At 39.8% G+C, this 20235-nt stretch overlaps 2 protein-coding genes across 3 annotated transcripts in view; one reads left to right on the forward strand and one right to left on the reverse strand.

The window, feature by feature from the left end:
* Positions 1 to 1723: 1723 nt before the first annotated feature.
* On the reverse strand, positions 1724 to 7964 carry dcun1d4 (DCN1, defective in cullin neddylation 1, domain containing 4 (S. cerevisiae)). Of its 2 annotated transcripts, none has more exons than XM_038716518.1 (11): positions 7895 to 7964; positions 6494 to 6564; positions 6336 to 6375; positions 6070 to 6157; positions 5734 to 5822; positions 5495 to 5565; positions 5024 to 5115; positions 4765 to 4873; positions 4265 to 4369; positions 3991 to 4093; positions 1724 to 3894 (listed from the first exon to the last, which is right to left on the reverse strand). In XM_038716518.1, exons 1-11 carry the CDS (start codon positions 7911 to 7913, stop codon positions 3839 to 3841), a joined length of 843 nt encoding a protein of 280 aa, XP_038572446.1. In that variant the 5' UTR covers positions 7914 to 7964; the 3' UTR covers positions 1724 to 3838. The 2 variants fall into 2 exon arrangements, with proteins under 2 accessions (XP_038572446.1, XP_038572445.1); XM_038716517.1 differs by lacking the exon at positions 7895 to 7964 and adding an exon at positions 6901 to 7059.
* Positions 7965 to 13977: 6013 nt separating this feature from the next.
* Positions 13978 to 20235, forward strand: part of fryl (furry homolog, like) — a 67937-nt gene continuing 61679 nt past the window's right edge. The window contains exon 1 of the mRNA XM_038716528.1: positions 13978 to 14135. The gene's annotated coding sequence lies outside the window, so the exon portion shown is untranslated. The remainder of the gene's footprint in view (positions 14136 to 20235) is intronic.

Consider the following 20235-nt stretch of genomic DNA (forward strand, 5'->3'; position numbering starts at 1 on the left):
GCCAAACAAAAGTGGGAGAGGAGTCAGATGCATTTGAGTGGCCTCGTTTCAATCTCACCAATCTCCCCCGAATCAGGAGGGCTTTGGATATCAGAGCACCATTACAAAGGAAAGCATCCTCCAGTAGCAACAGTGAGAATGAGACGATAGACCATAGTGTTCCTGACCTGAGTCTTGGTGTCCCACAATTTAAGACACCTCTGAATTTCAAGGCACCATTACCAGAGCCAAGTAATTCCCAATCTTCCTGCAGCGAGAGCAAAAATGAGGTGACAAACACGTCAGGATTGCCAGATAATGACTGTCTAATCACTTATAAGCGTTTAATTATGAAACCTTTATCACCACTGAGTAATTCTTCCTCTCTCAGTGGCCAAACTATACACCATACAAACCAAAGACATATGGGGGCTGAAATCATAACTCTTACACAAGAAGGCCAGTCCCATAGTGTGGGAGACCGAAATGAATCTCTTGCCCCAAGGACAGTTCCCAGTATGAGTTTTGATGATGTAGTAAAGAAAAGTATAGAGAAGTCCACATACACCACAGATGTGGACCTGCCACCCGAGATAAGGTGGACTGGCATTGGTCGTCAACTGTCTGACCTTTCTATCTCCAGTCCGAGGAGACATCAGGCTCCCCCTGCAGAGACAGAACTTTCCCAATCTGCTGATCTGCCACTAATGCATGAAAACTCATCTCTTAGTGCCAAGAGTGATTCTATTGCATCCAGCAGAGCTCTTGACAAGTTTGAAAACTCATCAGGCAACCCAAATGAGATTTTGAGGACTGTGTCTGAGGATGAGATAGAAAGTAAAGGCCTCAATGCCCTAAAAGTCTTGTCATCGAAGAGACAAAAGTGGGACAAAGATGAAAATTTAGATAGGGGTGCATCTGCTCTATTTGATGACCATGGTTCACAAGGTGACACCAGTTTTAACTATCGTAGGTCTGCGGAGGACTTCAAGCCCCTGGGCAAACAGCCACTAACACAAGTACCTCTTTCCTCTACTTCAGTAGGTGAGAGAAGCGCTACAGATTTGTTGTACAGTATTCCCCACTACAGGAGTCATGACATTGAAGATATTCAACCACTGCAGGAAACACCACCAGATGAGGCAATAGGGCTTACATGGGGGTCTCCACAGAGCAGTAAGAAAGGACTGGAAGGCTCCAGATCCTATTTAGAACAGAGCAACAACCTGGCAGCCTATTTTGACTCCTTAAACAAGAACATTACAGATGTTTGATACAGAAGTCATTGCATCTTAAACACTGACAAAACAAGCAAATGAGTGGCAATGTTTGACCTTAAATTGGCCAGAGATTGACACAAATATTGTAAATTATATTCTACTTTATGTAATGAAGTATTAAGCTTGAAATGAAATGTAAATATAAATAATGTATTTTGTGGAACTGTTGTAGAGTGTAGTAGAGGATACCATGTTTTGCTAGATTTGCCTTATTTCTGTAACCCCCCCCCCCCCCCCACACACACACACACATCACATAGATGTCTCCCTGTAATCAATTTTGCAATGATACATCTATATCTTAATGGATATGCATTATAAATATACTTGAGATATTAATAAAACAATACCTATGAACAATATGATGCAGAGCTTTCATTTGTAGCAATACGTTCATGTAAATAATGACGACAGTGTTACTGAGAGCACTCAACTCTTAACTAAAGAGTCCAAATATAAGCCAGTAAGTTAATAAACCCTTTTATTAATGCATATTGACATAGGTTATAGTGAAAACAGACATATAGACACTTACATAGTTTACATACATATATACAGTTGGGACATGGGTGTTCATCCTCCTGCATTTTCATGGGAGAATACTAAATCATTGATCTCTACACAGTATTTGGTAATTAGTCCAACAACTACTTCAATCTTAGATGTTATGCTGATGGTTGATGCATTATAATTTTAATACAGGCTTTCAATATAGTTTCAACTGCAGTGGATTTCAGTGATACAAGAGCTGGTTCCTTTACAAGAAATTCCAATGTGTATTTTATGTGTATCATGAAAGTGTGATCCAAAAGTTTCAAAACAAGTTACGCACTTCCAATAAATAAAATAAAATCCTGTATACTGGCTGCAGACAACTAAAACTTTGCAGCATGTGTATGTGAGAATGTGTGCGATGGGGTAAATGCAGGAGGGAACTCCTGTTCCACCGTGAGGTTACAGGTGTGTTCCAGGTCTTAATAGACACAATCATGTTTTTCATCAGAATTAAGATAACATGATCGTGAATATCAAATTAAGCACAAAACACTTGCACAAATTCCTGTACAAAACAAAAACGCATTTGGAAAATGTATTCAAAAAAATCTCATCCATTCACAAAAGGCTCTGTTGGAGCATGCATGCAAATATTAAATCTGACGATTCAGCATCACACCACAGCCAAAGACAAAAATTTATACATGTTACAAGAACATTATACTAGGCGAAAAGAACAGCATAGCATCATCACACAGTTCCAAACTGTCAATGTCCATTGATTTGATTAGGTCCTACGGGTGGTACAAAGCAATGCTTTCAGCAAACCTACCTTTCTATTCAAGCCTTATGGACCTCGTCCTGAGAGGGTCACTGGTCTTCCACTGTAGTTATAATAACACTGTCAAGTGTTGGGAGAGATGCTACTAGTAAGAGGAGACCTGAAACTATCAGTGGACTAAGGAGGACAAAACAGATGCAACATCTCAAGACAAAATGGACACCAACTAGCTCTATGTCAACTCATAACACAGCCCAAACAGTCTGATTTCATCCTGAAATAATCCCTGACCACTCAGTGTGTCTGTGTATTCATGAACATGTATATGTGTGTGTTGTGTTTTCACACGTGTATATACATTTGGGTTTGTTGGTACGTGTGTGAGACACACAAAGTGACTTCCATGTTTTGAGGCACAATAATACTCTTACCTACACAACGTAGATACAAATATTGGTCATCAGACCAATAAATGCTGATCAGAGCACTAGTGGCTCACCGCTGTACTGTAATAAGAGTTAGTAAGCAGCAATGCTGATTTGTTTGGTGTTATGAGGTCTGAAGCCTTTGCAGGGGGTTAGCAAACTGTTAGCATTAGCTGGAGCAAAACAGCAGGAGGTAACAAAAACTGGAGGAGAAAAAAAGAAAATCACTGGCACAAATCAACAGTAAACAGCACAGGCATCAGAAACCTGCGATCAACCATTTGACACGGTGTGCTTCTTGACAAACTCCTATCTAATTCAAAATATGACAAACAATAGTTAGTGCCATCTGTCCAGAAAAGCTCAAGTTCAAGTTCATTGCACAGATATATAATATTTAAATGTGCCCAGATCAAAGTGACCCTGTGTAAGACTCAGACACAATGCATGAATGGTCACTTCTGTTGGTTTCTCTGTGCTGAGGACAAGGGGTGAGGAGTGGTTCTCCCACACAATACCATTTTGCTTCCATCATCCATGTATGATACCATGTTATCCTAACACAGACAGCAATATGACATGTCACAGTGAGAGAGAGCAATGCCACTGGGGATTGCTCCAAGCTTGCCCACTATGCAACTTCGGTAGGGAACATTACTCCACAATGGCAGCCTTCCGCCTCCGCACTCTGGGCAGCATGCAACCAGGCTGCAAACCCAGTGCCCCCACCCTAGCCCACCCACAGCCCAAAACCCTCATCTACCAGGAAGCACCCACTGTCATTGCTTTACCATTTTTGTATTGTTTACTTATTGGTTGTTGATTCTCATAGTTGTTGTTGTTGTCACAGTTGTGTTTTTTCCATTTTCGCTCTGCACCTATGACATCTGTCTTTCCTTGTACCATTCCACAAACTCGTCCAACAAAACTGGCCCTGATAAAAGAATAACAGAGTTTTTGAGAGATTAGATTTGTGTAGCACTCAACACAAAGCTGTGTCACATTTGTGTGTAGATGTGTGTTCACTCACAGGCACCATCCTCATCATAGTTACTGAGGTCCAGGTTGATTGTCCTGCTGAACTCCAAAACATTGCACCATTGGTCTTTGTTGATGACTTTGTACTTGGATTGCTGAGGAATAGTAAATAAATGCCTTATATTAATACAGCACAAAAACATTTTAGTTTCAACCACCCCATTCAATATCAAAAACAGGAATTAGAACAAGCGTATGGACAATTACTGTATGGCACAGTAATTTGATTTTGTGTTGTAGAGGAAATCTGAGAACATGAGACTTACCTCTAGAAACTGATTAAACACAGGAAACAGAGGCCACGTCTTTCCAAGAAGAAGCCCCAGCATACACTTGGCTGTGTTCAAGTCCAAACTCCTCTGATCCTTTTCCTGTCCAATCAAAACACTCAAAGCTTCATGAAATCCATGCAAAATGTCAACCACATTTTGACTAGTAACATCATTACCATCAACATTTACACAATGCACAAAACAAAATCAATTGAGCCACTGCTGTTACAGTTAAAGAAAAATATAATCCTGCTATAACAGTCACTGCGTTATGTTTTTATTCACTATTTGTATTTTCATTCGCAATCACTATATCAGTTTAAGTTGTGGTTCAATGTCTACATGAGAGAAAGTCAGGCTATGTATATAGGCAACACACTTAATAAGAATTTCAATCATGGGCATTGAGCACATAGGGATTTTATTATTTCCATGAACTGAAAAGTTGCTGTGTATGTGAGCATCTTTGCAGAAAAGACGTTGGCTTGACTCACCCGAGCAAAATCAAAGGCATATCTATAAATGAGCTTAAAACTGGTGCTGTCGTTTAGGACAGATCTCAGGTAATCAAGCGAGTTCCTCAGCCTCTCTGTGGAGTCGCACCTGACAACAGAAAACCTACACTTCAACACCTGCTCTACCACGTACCAAGGGCACTCTAGAAAGACATGACTCAAGACAGAAAACAGAGCAAGGCAATAAACAGTCTGGAAAACAGCATGCAAAAAGACAAAAAGTAACTAACTGACGTACTGCAGTGAGCCCATGCCTCTCAGCCACTCCTGGAGAGTGAAATATCCCATACTCTGGGCGTCCAGCTTCCAAGCAAGAACCAGCATCACCACCTGGGCACAAACAACAACTTTTATAGCTACAGACATCCTCAAATAGAAGATATGTCAATTCATATTATCAATCTGTCAACTGACATGACAAGTCTATTCAAACATAGAAAACAGACCTCAATAACCCTTGAAACAAAGAATGGGTGTAAATAAGTAGTAACCATAAAGTCATACTAAGTCTGCACATTTTATTCGAATAACTAATTTTAGAAAATATCAGAAATGCTTGTACAATACATGTTACCCCAGCCAAAAGGGTGTTGAAATAACTTGCTTATTTTGACTGGCAGCCAGAGAGAGAAAAGCAGCAAAAAGCGTGCAAACTGAGACCCCACAAGAAAACCAAAATACAAAAAAAAATAAAATAAAATCTGCTTACATTCTCTGGTTCCACTCCAATGTCCTCACAGAACTTCTCCATGCCCTCTGGACCCACCACATCATCACAGCCTATTTTAGACAGACAAGTGTGAGGCCACATACAGCATCAGTTTCACATGCGGAGCTAAAAGAAACCCCTATGTCATTGATCAGTGGTTAAATGTGATTAGACCAAAAGCGTGTGATAATGTGAGTGGAGTAATTGCTGGTGCAGTATTTTAAAATATAATACTTTACCTGCATATTCATAGAACCACTCCAAGCATCTTTTACTGGAAAAAGTGTCCTCCTCACGGATTTGTGTCGTTTCATGTTTTCTGAAAACACTGCAGATGATAAGAAAAGTTTAGTCACAAGCTCAGCAGCAATATTGCAAGCACAGTGCAGAAGAGCCAATGTGATATAAAGATGCTGTTCCTATTTTAGTTTTCCTAATTGCAAAATAAAGACTTGCACATATTCCTCTTTAATAAGCCACAATAATCAAATGCTCCTGAACAACTGAGATAGACACTGAATTATAGCCATGCTACTACTGAAGTGGTAATTTCTTAACAAAAAGGGATGTCACACCTGTCTTGGCGACTTTTCTTGGCTGACATGTCATCTCCAGTAGAGGGTCTCCTCTTTTTCCTAGGAGGCATGGCTCTAGAGCAACAAGCTAGGGAAGGAAGTGGAAGACAGAATGAAAGGGGGTTACTTATAATAAATAGATGATGCATATTTCCTCTTGCTAAACATCTATGTGCTCTCAAAGAGCCAGCAGTCCAATTCAGAATTTCATGCATGACTGCATTTTTATGTTAATTATGAAACAAAAGGACCAGCTGAATTATTACCTGAGGGGTGGCTATCCTGTCCAACGTCCTCTGTCAGGTTCTATCAAAACAGATACATAAAAATGCCACATGCGTGTGAGCAGGACGCACATGTACACAGTGCACACACAAAAACTATATAAAACACACACACTAACACGCGACCAATATGTATTTACCAGCCTGTGCAAGGTGTGGTGGATCTTATGGATGCTGGCCAGTGTAGTCAAGTGGGAATTCAGCTGAAAATCTATTTCCAAAACAAAAAAAAACAAAACATCATAAATTCAACCTAAAGTATTAAACACAACCCTCTGCTCCTAATCAAATTTATAATATTGGTACAAGTAGGCTATAAGGGTACAAGAAGGTGACATCATCACAGCACCAACAGGAACATATGATTTCAATTTTTGTCAGTAAGTTAATCAGTCAAGACTCTACAGAGCTCAAATGACTTTCGTCTGATTTCTATTTAATGGGTTTAGTTTCAGTAAACGACAGAAAAACATCTCACACGAATGAGGGACTATCTCCATACCTCGAAAGACATGAAAACAGGAAAATATTAGATCATGCACGCTACCTTGTCGCCAAATGTCATCTATGCATTGACGTTTAAAAGATGTCATCAAATACCGATGCTTTAATTTTATTTCTAGAGGCCAAAATCAGACAAAAAAACACACTGCCGAACAGATAGCACTAGCTGCATACCTAAAATAGCAGTGCAGACGCGCAACTTGCACAGAGTTTACAAAGTATCTAGAGAGTTGGGCACATGGGTCTTGTAGTCCATTTCCTACAGAGAGGCAATTGGAACCTCAGCTCTGGCTGGAGTACAAAACTACAATTCCCAAACCTTAACAAAACAACTATTTCTTTCAGACCATCTACCCCCCCAACATTTACCCCTACTGATTGAATGCATTTTAGATCGTTTTTAAAAAAATCTAACATCAGGCTTACAGGCACATAAGCATCACGCCGACGTTTTGCAGCAGCTGACATAGATGCCGCAAAGCCGGACAGCGCTGCTGCAGCAGGCAATGAAAGATGTTTTACACAACTGCGTCACAATTTTCTTTCTCTGTAATAGTCCGCAGTTGACCAGAAAATTGACCTATTTACAATAGCGTTACGTTGATCCCAAGTTTGAGTTGAAACGCATAGTGCATCCTCAGTCATGATGAATATAAAGACCACAACGCACCGATTACCATCGAAAACCTCCTGAATTTAACTAACGTTGGCAGCATTCAGCTGAGCCCTGCTAACGTTACACAAAAAAAATAACTTAAGGAAAACTGCCGTGTCAAATGTAACCTCCTGCTTGTTCTAAACAACTTAAATTACACTAGCTATCCTTCCTTTGTTGTCGCCCAAGACAGCACTGGCAAATACAAAGAGACCAGCAAATAGCACGGAATTCATTCGTTCTCATCAAACCCTACAGAACCACGGGCTAAAAGTAGATGATGAAACACAAAGCGTCTGTTTGCTTCTCTACGACAAACTCTTCAGCATCTGTGAAGGGTCCTAATTTGATGCAGAAAAGCCTCTATAACGTTACTACTTACTTGCCGCATCAGAGTGCATTTTTATGAAACATACAACTGTCTGTGGGAAGTCCGCAGACCGGCCAATAGGCGGGCCTTGTGGACGTAGACCACGCCCTCGGACGCTGATTGGTGCGGAGCCCGAATGGTCTCCGCCTACGTCTGCTGTCGATTGACTATTCAATGTGTCATCTCAAAAGAAGGCGGAAAAGGAAATAGACCCAGCCTACGCTCAAATGTGATTTGTCAGACTTCCCAAACAGGCTGCGATATCGCTGTGATTCATTGGCCTTAAGATTTTTATAAGCATGTCAATCACCAGAATTTCCTCGTGCAAGCTAGAAACCAGCCCACGATGGAATCTGATTGGTCAATTTAGTCATAAGTTGACTTCCCAGTACAGCCGCTGTTTGAGTTCGTTCACTGTCAGCTCAGCCGGACGGAGGTTGGTGACTGTGATGTCTCATTTTATGCCCTACCGAAGCCGACAGCGCTTCCCCGCGTGGTCACCAGTCGTTAGAGGTCGGCAGAAGTCTGGCATGTGAGCGGAGCTCCTTTCCCGAAGGATGCTTCAGTTACTGTGCAAAGTTTAGCAACCGTGAGAACTGCTTGTCAGGTGACTGGAAATCCTAGTTATCAATCAAAACGAACGGATGCATTGAAATGCAGCTATATTATTGGCGTCAACTTGTTATTTTTTGTTTCAGTTACAGGGAGATTAATCGCATAACTCTAAACTGGTCGACTAGTTAGCTAACGAACTGTACCGAATATTTGACTGAGAGTAGGTTGCACAAGTTGACCAGCCCCCTGACTGCCACCATTTTCAGTAAATTCATAACACCTTCAAGGTGGAGCTGGGCAAACTGCCTGCTGGGTAGACCACTGCATGGCTGTTCAGATCAGAGCAGTGTCTGTCTCATGACTCCATTAATTTAAACTCACTATTTCTACTGTACCTATTGGTGCCTGCAGGAGTGATGTTAGAGGGACTTCTACCTCTTGTTACATTTACTGCAGTGAGTGATGAGGTTGTGACTCATGGTTGACATGAACAACTTAAAGTCAAATATGATTTATTTGATTTACATGTGTTTTTTTTATATATAGTAGTTCCATTCACATCTGTGTAGCTTTGCCTGTGACAAAGATACTGACTTTTGACTCCACGTTTACTGTACTGGGTGAAGCTTTTTACTGTGCTGAGAACGTAAGAGTTTGTGCTTTGTTATACAAGAATATAAGAATAGTTTGGGAATAGGAAAGCCTCAACTAATAGTCAGTAGTGAGATTAATAATGGAATTTCTGCATAGTGAAACAAGAGCTTGCTCTTTAACTGAAGAACCTGGTTAATCGTGTTTTTGGCAAGACAGTGAATCTGTGCCAGTATTAGGAAAGCAGTGATTTAGCTTCTTTCTTTTTTTTTATCAGTGGTAATAAACCATTCTCTGATTTAAACTTATAGTAACCATGTTTATATGACCCATAAGCTAAGATATAAAATCACATCAAAACAATAAAAAAACAAACAAATACATTCATCCATCAATTGCATGACCACTACGGCATACACAAGTTAACATATTTCAATTCTTCTTCTCTGCTGAATAAAATAGGTTATCAATTAAGATTAGATAGATTTTCATATTTGATTTGAATATTATTAATTAAAAGTATGTAAAGTTAATGTTAACTTGGTATGATGTCAGAATGCTGTCAGCCCACATGACTGTATTTTAGGGTAAGCTTAAATGTGTGTACACGGCCTGTTGTACATTATAAGACATATTTCCAAAGAGCTGCCCATACCATGAATGTTGGGGGTCATTATGAAACTTTTTCTTCCATAAAAAGGCTGATTGCTTCTATTATCTTCTAATAAAGGTGTGTCTTACCAAGGTGCAGATAGTTGTACAGATGTGAGACTGAACTGGAACATTGGAGGCCATAATGCGTGTCTTTCACCTCATGTGACAAATGGGAAAACATTTTTGTATGACATAGTTCCTTTAAAATCTAAGTACATTATCCAATTCTATTTTTCCTGCACAATTCTATATCTTAAGAGTTGTTTTGTTCACCCAATGCCTTATTAGTTTCATTTGGAGCAATTACAGGCAGTATACGAGCCTAAGAAAGTGATGTGGTATGGGTCCAAAAAAAGATTGCTGGAAACTTCTGCATCTTGAGTTCTGAAACAACTGGACAAACTATAACACTGAAGATAGAAGAAGTACCAGCTGCTGCTGCCAGTCCAGCTGCAGTGAAAGGGGAGTGGAAGGTGAGAGGCACCAATGGACAATGTGGGCCATCATGGGCCATTCGTGGGCCAGATATAACGCCTCGCCTGTCCTGTGTCTTACAGTGCCCCATGGGTGATCGTCATATCCATGGAGATGATGTGACAAAGGTCTAGAAAGAGTGCAGTGGGTCAGGGCTCACCAATCCACACCATGTGTTTACATTCTTTGTGGACCTGTGATTCTTCTACATCATGTCTCCATACATATTAGTGTATGACTTTGATCAGCAACATTCCATTGTCTTGTTTGACTTTGTTTTATGTCTTTATTTAGCTCTTGGCTTTCACTGGTGGTCTCATCTACAATCTTTGGACTTCAGTTTCCAATTAGCAACATTTCAACAACCATTAGTCCCTAATGATTTTTTGTGGGGAAAGCATCTTATGTTAGAACTTGTCGAAGCAAGTTTCAGGAGCTTGGTCTTGGAGATGGACCAAGATTTGGACCCTTGTCTGAGGGAGGTCACTTTGGTCCTGGGGAATTCACTGAATTTTAAAGGTTTCAAAGCCTAAGGGTCAAAGATCCCTAGAAAATCCTATTGTGGTGGAGGCTCATCTTAGAAATGTGATGCTGTGTTAAAGTAATAAGAGTTACTAAGAGTCACTCCTGTTTAGAGCAGGGGCGATAATCTGCAGAAAGTCTCACATTCTTTGTACCGCTTCCTTTTTTGTAGGCCACCAATATTACACCACAATGCATTCAAAAAGTATAATCTGTCATCTTCGTGCATGACACTTCTGCTGAAATAATTCAAATAATATATTATAAATTTTGATACTTTTCACTGACCAGAATGTAACCCTAACAGATCCTGCCTCCGTGTGTGTGAATAAACTCCAGGTGCACCTGTAGAACAAGTGAAAGGCTAGAGGTAAATGGACATGTAAACATGTGAAATAGCAAATCATAAAGGAATGGAAAATCTGCCCAATAACAAAAATGTGCGATACATGCTTTATTATATTTAGGAGTGCTGGTCCCTATTTCCAGCCTCATCAGAAACACTTTCTGTTCCTTAAATGTCATAAATGCTGCTTATAATATCTTTTGATCTGTTTCGATATGCTGTGCGTCATATTCCTTCAGGAGAAACCCTGCACAGAATTGCCACTAGAGAGAGCCACTACCCTTTCAGTCATAGATTCTCTCCTATTATAGTACAACCAAAGGATTAAGCAAAAGTCATTTGGTTAAATTATCAGCTGTTCTATACTTTTGCAAAACAACCAATTACTTGCAATGTAATACGTTTCTAGCATTGTTTACCTATGAGCAAGTCAGGCCATCTGAAGGAATCAGCAAACTGACACACTGTAACATATACCTTATTTAGAAATAATTAAAACTATTGCAAAACTATCCCTGCGATGGACTGGTGACCTGTCCAGGGTGTACCCCGCCTTTCGCCCGATGTCAGCTGGGATTGGCTCCAGCATCCTGCAACCCTGTAGGATAAGCGGTTGACGATGGATGGATGGATAAAACTATTCTATGTATCCTCATATCTGCTTATCTTGACTTAAGAAAAAATGACTGCAGTATTTAACCAAGATCACTGTGTGTTTAGGTAACAGGTATATCAGCAGAAGGTCTAGCAGCAGAATTAAGTGATGGAAACGTCACAGCTCATACTATTTTTATTTTTGATGTCCTCTTAGAGGACAAGCTTCTTTTCAGGTGTATAATCACCCAACTAACACAGATTAAGAAGCTTTATTAGCCCAAAATAATGACAAAACAGAGAAATATCTAAACATTTGTTTCTTTAAATACTATATACCTCTTCTGTGGCCTACCTCATTATATATTTTAATGTAGGACTGTCAGACAATTAGTCTGCATTGCTATACACTGAAGGAGATCAGAGATGTTTTGAGGCCCTGTGCACTTTATAACAGGTGAAAGTATTTTAAGATTTGATTCAATTAGATTCAACTATTGTGTGATTGCACAGAGTACAGGTATGGATACAATGAAATGCAGTTACGCTTCTAACAAAAAAAAAAAGCAGTAAAGTGCAGAGCAATGCACATATACATAGACGTGTATATATAGAGAAACAGTAAGGGGAAGATATGAATGCACTAAAATAAAGACAGTATGCACATAGGCAGCAGTTGCAGCAGGCAGTGCTGGTGTGAGTACAAGTAACCCTAATAGTAAGACATTACCTACAGAATGTCTTTTGACAAACAGGTTGCCAGATTTGAGAACTGGATTTATGGGCTCAGCTTTTTTGTCATAGTAAGAACTCAAGCAGCAGTGCTCTGAATGGCTGTAGCAGTCTGAGTATAGAGAGTCCTGCAGAGACATCATTACAGTAGTCCAGCCTAAATATGAATAAATGCACTGACAAGGTTTTCTAGGTCTAAATCGTTTCATTCCAACATATTTGAGTGTGAAAATAAGAAATGATAGATTGTAATAAGAGAGTTTTTACAAATATCTGGTCTGCATTTAAAACAAAGATTTCATGTTTGGTTGTACAAAGTAAGCACTGACTTTTAATCTTTGTTATTTGGCAAAAGCATTTGTGCAAATTACAACTCATTATTCATTTGCACACCGTACTTGTTTAGCAGTCCAATAGGACCATAGTAATTCCATAATCTGAATGTCATCTGCATAATTTCAGCTACTGGGTGTGAACAGAGGTCAGAGAATTGACCCCTGGGGAACATATTTTTTGCTCTCTCGAATATGTTATTACCAAAACCCAGTTTTACCAGCCTATCTAGCCATAGAGCAGAAACAAAGCAATCTACACAAGAGCAGTCTCAGTGCTGCAGTCCGGTTAAAATCGAGACCAGACAAAATCAGAACTGTTATTTCACGCCAGCAGAGAGCTGAGTTATTAGAAAATGGGCCTATAATTGTGAACTAAGGCATCTAGATTGCTCTTTTTAAAAAGAGGCTTAATAACATCAGTTTTCAAACTCACCTAATAGATTGTAGATAGATATGTGAATTGTCTAATCTTTTGAATGAAGTCGAGTTTATCAGCTTGTCCATGGTGAATAAGGTCACGTGCATTGTATCATTGATGACAAAAATGAGTGTATGAGTTTGAAAACAGTCATTTTAACTCCAATATTTAGCATTCATAAGCAATATAAAAACACTTAATATATTGTTTTTGACACACTGCAATGGCAGAGTTGCATGCAGATATAAGGTCATTTTACAGTGTTTATTAATGTATAAGTCAACAATTATAACTTATTCTATGAAGCGTCTGTAACTGTGTAAAGACAATTAAGACATGATTGATACACACACACGCACACACAATTTAATGGCTGTACGCATATTTAATTGTATATGAAAGGGATGCTTCACAGGAACTATATATTATAAACTAACAGATAAATAAATAGGAATTAAGGGCATTATAGGCTATTTATTTATTCCTATTTAACTACTTATAAATATCAGGGGGTAAAAGTGTTGCCATGAGTTCTAAATTGTAGATGTGAATTCTTTCTAACTCAATAATTTAGTTTTTCGCCACGTTAAACAATTTAGTGTTTTTGTAGTTTTCACTTCAATGGAAGTCCTTAATTCAGCCACGAAACATTCGTACCCGCCTAGCCGTGCATGTTTCGGTGTACGCCGGCTGTGATAATAAATAGACTCATGCGAACGTCACCCTCCAGACGTCATCCAATCAACAGGTCGTTTTCTCAGGATTGTCACGTAGTTGGTGAAATAGAAAGCTGTATTTTATGTAGGCGTACACGACAACGGCCAATCCAGACCAAGAAGGCGGGACAAACGGGCTGCCGACTGTTCTGACAGTGAAGCTCTCCCAACACCGAAACAGACTTAAAAAAAATCACACCACTACGCAAATCCTTCCAATGGAGGAGGGCCAGGACGTTGAAGCTTGTTCGGCAAATGAAAAGAACGTATGCAAGCTAGCTGCATAGCTCAACAACAGGGAGAGGAAACAAAAGTTGTGAGTAACGTCGGCTTAAAAAAGATGAAGTAATTGGGGACACTGCGGTTGCTATCTAATGTCGTTAACGTTGGCGCACGTCAAGTTCCTTGATTAACTTTGCCGTTGAGGTTAACGTTAGCTTTCCAACTGTGGTGCCAAAATTGGCACCGTAGCATGCTAAAGAAGGAGTTTGGCTCCTCTGCTAGTGAGTTAATCGCCTAGCTATCTTGCAAGTTTAATCGCAAGCACCGTTCAGATTCCTGCTGTCATTAGTTTTATCGCTGCCAAATAGCTAGCTGTGCTGTTATCATTGTTATCATACTAGCATATAGAACGTAAACTTATAGGTGACAACTGGCTGGGCAGCTAAATCAAGTTGCTGCTGCTAGCTAGCCTTCTGCTCAACATTAGCAGTTTGCTCAATATCAACATCAGGCTAGTTGCTAACTAAAAGCTAACTTACAATGAACGTTAACGTTGCCTTAATACTTTAGCTAATTTTCACCTAACGTTAGATGTGCTAACGGTAGTTATCTTTTTGGTTGTAGTTTTGCCCTGGTTGTAAAAACTATTCGTGTCAGACAACAAAACCATCCACGAAATTGTTTGGCTACGTTATGTTTACCCGCAGTATGAAAATAACCACGCACACACAGTCCCCTCAGTTTTAATGCATTAGATTTATTATTTTGCTTATATCTAAGAACACTTTTGTTTGGGTGAGCTCAAACTTTAAAAGATGGTGTGTTTGAGGGGACTAGCTATAACATGCCCAAGCATGGTGGTTCTTATGCATTGGCACAACAGTGAGAGAAATGTCAGCTTTGCATCTAACATTCCTCTGTGGACTTCATTCTTCTTGTTCAGAGTTCATCAGACATACAATGAAGCATTTGTTTGTGTTCTGTAGAGACCCGAGCAGTGGCACATGGAGACAGACAGAGACGAATCTGGTCACTCTGCTGTGTGACTGGAGGTTGAGATGGCAAAACTTTTTCAGACAAAGGCCCAGAGACACAAAGTCATTTTGTGTTCGCTCATGGGCCCACATGAGGGTGGACTATGTTTGCAGTAATGAAAACTTTGTTGTGCATATATGCATTTAAAAGTTAGGTATGTCTTATTAGAAGAATCTGAAATTAAAATGTCATATTTGGTCATTAATAGTGTTAGATTTTGCTGCAGTGTACCATATTAGATAGATACTACTATGAAGTGGCCAACATAGTTTAAGCATTATACACACAAGACTTTATCTACTAGATCATTGGTCTTTGAAACTTGATCCCCGTTAGTCCCTGCCAGCATGAGCTTCTGATGGCAGTACACATGTGTAGTGTATCCTCTTGGACAAGTACAAACTAGAGGGAATTCCACTACATTGCAGATAGATTATCTTATCTGGGTCATCATTACAGAGAATTAGAGTTTTTGGTTTATTCTGGTAAGACATTAATGGCGTCGAAGTGTATGGGGATAAAAACCCGAGCTCTGTAAAACATCCCAACAGTGGCCCCTCACTAAGCTGCCCCCTGCATGGATTAACTGTCAACTCAGCATTTCAGGGGTGACTACAAAAATCTTATGTAATACAAAAATAACAACTCAAATTCTTAATTTGTGTTTTTCATCAAACAGTCCTATTAATCCAAAAAGTTGGTTGTTTTGGGGTCTTGTGGTATGTTTGAACTCTGCTGCAGTGATCAATTGCAACACAATTTTTGGGTGTCATATTACCAGCAGTTTGCATAGTAACAGCCTTTTCCCCCTCCCTACTTATTTTGTGCCTGTGTTCCCTATCCCTAAGCTACATCTTGGTTCTACTGACTGCATAAAGTGTTATTCTTTAAACAGGATTGAAACCTGTGAATTCATTGTTCAGCACCTGCTTCAATGCCCCCTGACCTCTCGGTAGATAACTTGGTTCCATTCGGACAGCCCCTATAGGAAATCCTGATTGGCCTTCTGCAAAACTATCTGAGGTGCTCATGTCATATAATATCAGCTGTCACTTATTTGGCCAGATTACAGTAGATGACCACTTATCGAAACCTAGACTGACCAGTTGGATCCAGCTGTGTGTGTGTGTGTGTGTGTGTGTCTGTGTGTGTGTCTGTGTCTGTGTCTGTGTTTGTATATGGCTAAATTATTAACTGGACAACTGAACAAATACTTTGAGGAATTGCACATACATTTGGCTGGAAACCTTGCTGTTCATTTAAATATTGCCCCCAACCTATTTCTCTGTGTGCTAGCACCCATCTTTATGGTCACATTGACCTCTGCTGATCATTGAACCCAGTGCAAACTGTATCTCTAGAGCTCGTACAATTGAACGGCGTTGTTCTGCCCTTTTGTTTGTGGGAAATTTACATGCTACAAAGAAGGCTTCCTGTAAAACTGTGAAGATAAGGAAATTAAATAGTCAGAAAGTGGTGATGATTTTCCAAAATGGTTAATAAAACAAAACAACAAAGAAAGTGTTCCTTTGTAATGTCTAGTAGCCTACAAAAGTCAGGTTTTTGTGTTCAAAGGTAATGAATGATGGTTGTGAATTGTTATGGAAATTAGTCGATGGTCACCATCTCTGACCTTCAAAGCCAACTTCCAAAAAGTGCTTTGTACATTAAAGCACAACCTCACTTACTATGATTTACATGGGTTAGGCACTCTTTTCATTGATTGTATTGAAAGTCTTGGTAAAATGTAGCACACAATACGGACTGAGTATAGCTAGAAATAACTTATAATTGAGCCCTGCTGAGGAAGATTATCCTTGGCTTTGGGAGAGAGGTTTGGAGCATAATTGATGTTTGGGTCTGCCTTCGCCAAAGAAACCACCCTGTCTTTGCCCTCAAGGCGGCCTCAGCTGAGTTGCCAGTGTTTCTTCCATGTTTAGATCCATGATGGTAAAGTTGCGTTTCACATTTTGTATCATACATGTCATCCTGAACAATAAGAATGTCTGAAATGTAAAAAAAAAAAGGTGTTTGTTTATACACTTCCCTTCCCAGTCTGAAGAAGCAGTAATGTTTAGGCTCAAGAGGTAGTGATTACAACAGGGACAGGCCTGTCATTTAGTGTTGTAGGGAGCCAGATTTAGGCTAGCCCCCCTTTTGTCCAATTTACTGTAGCAAACTGCCTGTTTCTGAACATGACCTAGCCCAAATTCTTCAAGACAAGCACAGCAAATATATTGCGTTACAGATTCTTGAGTTTGTTTTCTAAATGTTGATGATGGTTGTGCAGCTGTAATTCATTTAAAAGGTGAACTTGAAGGAAAGCACAGAACTCTTCCATGCTACTGGAAGAAGAAAGCTGAAGGAAACGGTGAAATGAGACAGGACAATCTTTTGTCAGGGTTATATTTTATTTCCTGGATGGACTATCAGTTTCCTATTTGCAGCATCCTTGCTGTGTACTGCACTCAGAACAGTGGAGGCCGATATTACATGAAGTCAAGTTAACCATTGATCCGTTCTGGTCTGCTGACCTTTAGCACTTTCGGTTGTACACCGTTTAAAAATGTACAATGTTTAACACAGATATGACCTTACACAGATCTGTAAATGCACTAATCTGATAGAAGAAATAGAAACTATGTTGATATATGAGAGAGATTTTGGCAGTACTTGAGAAATGCGTGCGTTTGAGATCTTAAATATAGAGCAGGAGCTTAGTCTGTGGCTGTATTTGCAACAGCGTTCAGGATGTGCTCAGGGTTTGGCTTACCCTTTTTCTGTGGTCACACTACTTCATTTTTTGGAGTCGTTGAGTTGGAACAGGAAGTCAGATGTATTATTCGCAGGTCTGTCGGCGTGAGAAGTGAGTGACTGCGTCTGAGAAATGTGTTTTTTCTGCTGTCTGTGGTGTGATAAGTTATGAGTGATGGTATGTCGTCATGCCATGACTTTGGGGCCGTCAAGGTTTTTGTTTTTTCGCTTTGACTTGATATCGACACTGACCTGTTCTCACCATCTGTCCACGGTACTAGAGTGGAAGTTTTCACACCTCAGCTTCTCTGTCTGGCTGCTGTGTGACTCAGTGGCTTGTTCTTCCTTCCTTTGTTTGACTACAGTTTGATAATGGTTTAAACTTTCAGTTTCTCATACTTACTGTATTTATTTGTAATATATAATATATAATTTATATCTAAAGTCACTGGATTATGTTTACATACTGTGCCCTACTCCTACCCTACATAGAAAACATTATGAATAAGATATACTTTATATCATACTTTAATATGCTACCTTCTGCGCTGAGGCAGGCGGTAACAGCAATTGTATTACTGGGTATAACTATAAAACGTATTATTGGAGCAAGACCACTGAGCAGCTGTGACAGTGGAATTTTTCATTGTAGAAAATAGTCACACATTACTCAACACTTTAAGGATGTATGGGGCTGAACATTTTGCTTTGAGAGCTAACACAGAATGGAGGGAGCTAAAAACAAGGCAGTTTGGAGTTATTTCATATATATATAAATATATAAAGAAGGATTCCCAGTCTCTTCCTTACAGAAATACACCTTATTAATTTAACACTGGTGTTGGTATTCATCATTGGCCGATACCCAACTTAAGTAATGGTATTGGGAATAAAGAAGTTGAGTCGGTGCATCCCTGATAAAAAGCAAATCTGTCAGATTCAGTGCTCCATATCTCTATTTTCCAAGCTACTGTAGCTGTCATATACTGTGACTTTCATCATACAGAAGTGGGCGGGGTTTAATCTCACCTGTGTTGGAAAAACGATAAACACGGACAGTTGCCCAAACAAGCTCCTTTGATTGGCCAAAGAGTTATCTGATCTCTCAGAAGAGCACCTAGAACTTGTCGTTTCTGAGGGAACAAACTTGTAGTGGCAGACTTAAAGCGGTCATATTATGCTTTTTGGCTTTTTCCCTCTCCTTTATTGAGTTATATATCTTTTTTTTGTGCATGTAATAGGTTTGAAATGTGAAAAAGCCCAAAGTCCACCCCAGAGGGAGTACCCATCTCCCACTGAAAACTCTGCTCTGAAATGCCTGAAAACAGCTCGTTTGTAGTTCAGCCTTTTCCCTTTGTTCTCTGTGACATCGCAGCAAAATGCGCATCATAATGCTCGCCAGCAGCTAGTCGGACACGCCCTCAAAAACACCAGTGGAAAAACACACTGAGCTGCAGCACACAGTGACGAGACGTCCGCCTACTGCCTCCCCTCTCCCTTCCAAACACTAGCTACCCTCCAGGCAGTCGAAGGACAGACAGTTGTTACTGTGATGTAGAGACAGAGCTCAGTTAAAACTTGATGGATGAAAAATACATGTTACAGATTAATAACTCATCGCTCTGAAACTCTTCCTCCAGTCGATGTTGCTAAGCTGGTAAGGGGACATACAGCTGAACTGAAGCCGTGTTTACCAGCTTCTCACGAATCACCCTACTCTGATTGGCTAGTAATCCTTAACTAGAAACTGCGCATGTACAACTCCCAACAAAGATCTTGTAGAGGTGAGATGCATCACTCCATGGATAAAACGAAGCCTTCAACACACAGGGTAAAAAGAGGAGCTGCGGCAATGTGCAGTATGACAAAAAATGTGGTGTTTTTTGAAAATGAAACCCTGTTAAACCTGTTGTGGTACAACCCCTAAATAGATTGTGAACCTATGTGAATGAGCATAATATGACCACTTTAGGTATATGTAGTTGTTGACTTGTTCTGCAGGTGTGCAACTCTCATTGCATGAATTCGCATACTGATTTGCGGATGTGCTAATTTTTTCCATCTCTTAACATTTTTTGGATGTGGGGGTATGAACATGTTTTGGCAACAAATGTAGCAAAACCTTTTCCTAATTTGTGATTTGCAGAATTGGATTTGTGCACCTGTAATTAAGAATTTGAGAAGGTGTTTGTGGGAGAAAAAATAAATTCTACAAACTCCTAAAGCATTTTTCTCTGTGACCTCAACTTAGCCAATATACATGTGACTCTTTTCTACTACAAATTCCACTGTTTTTCTCCATAAATAATTTCATACTTTCCATTTCAGCCACTATGATGATAAACTGGATGGAAAGTACAGTTTTGGAGGCTCTGATCGCTTATGTAACTGCCTCTTGGATGTAG

The sequence above is a fragment of the Micropterus salmoides genome, unplaced genomic scaffold (assembly GCF_014851395.1).
Source record: "Micropterus salmoides isolate LMB-PRFRI ecotype aquatic unplaced genomic scaffold, ASM1485139v1 Ms_hic_scaffold_13, whole genome shotgun sequence".
NCBI lineage: Eukaryota > Metazoa > Chordata > Actinopteri > Centrarchiformes > Centrarchidae > Micropterus > Micropterus salmoides.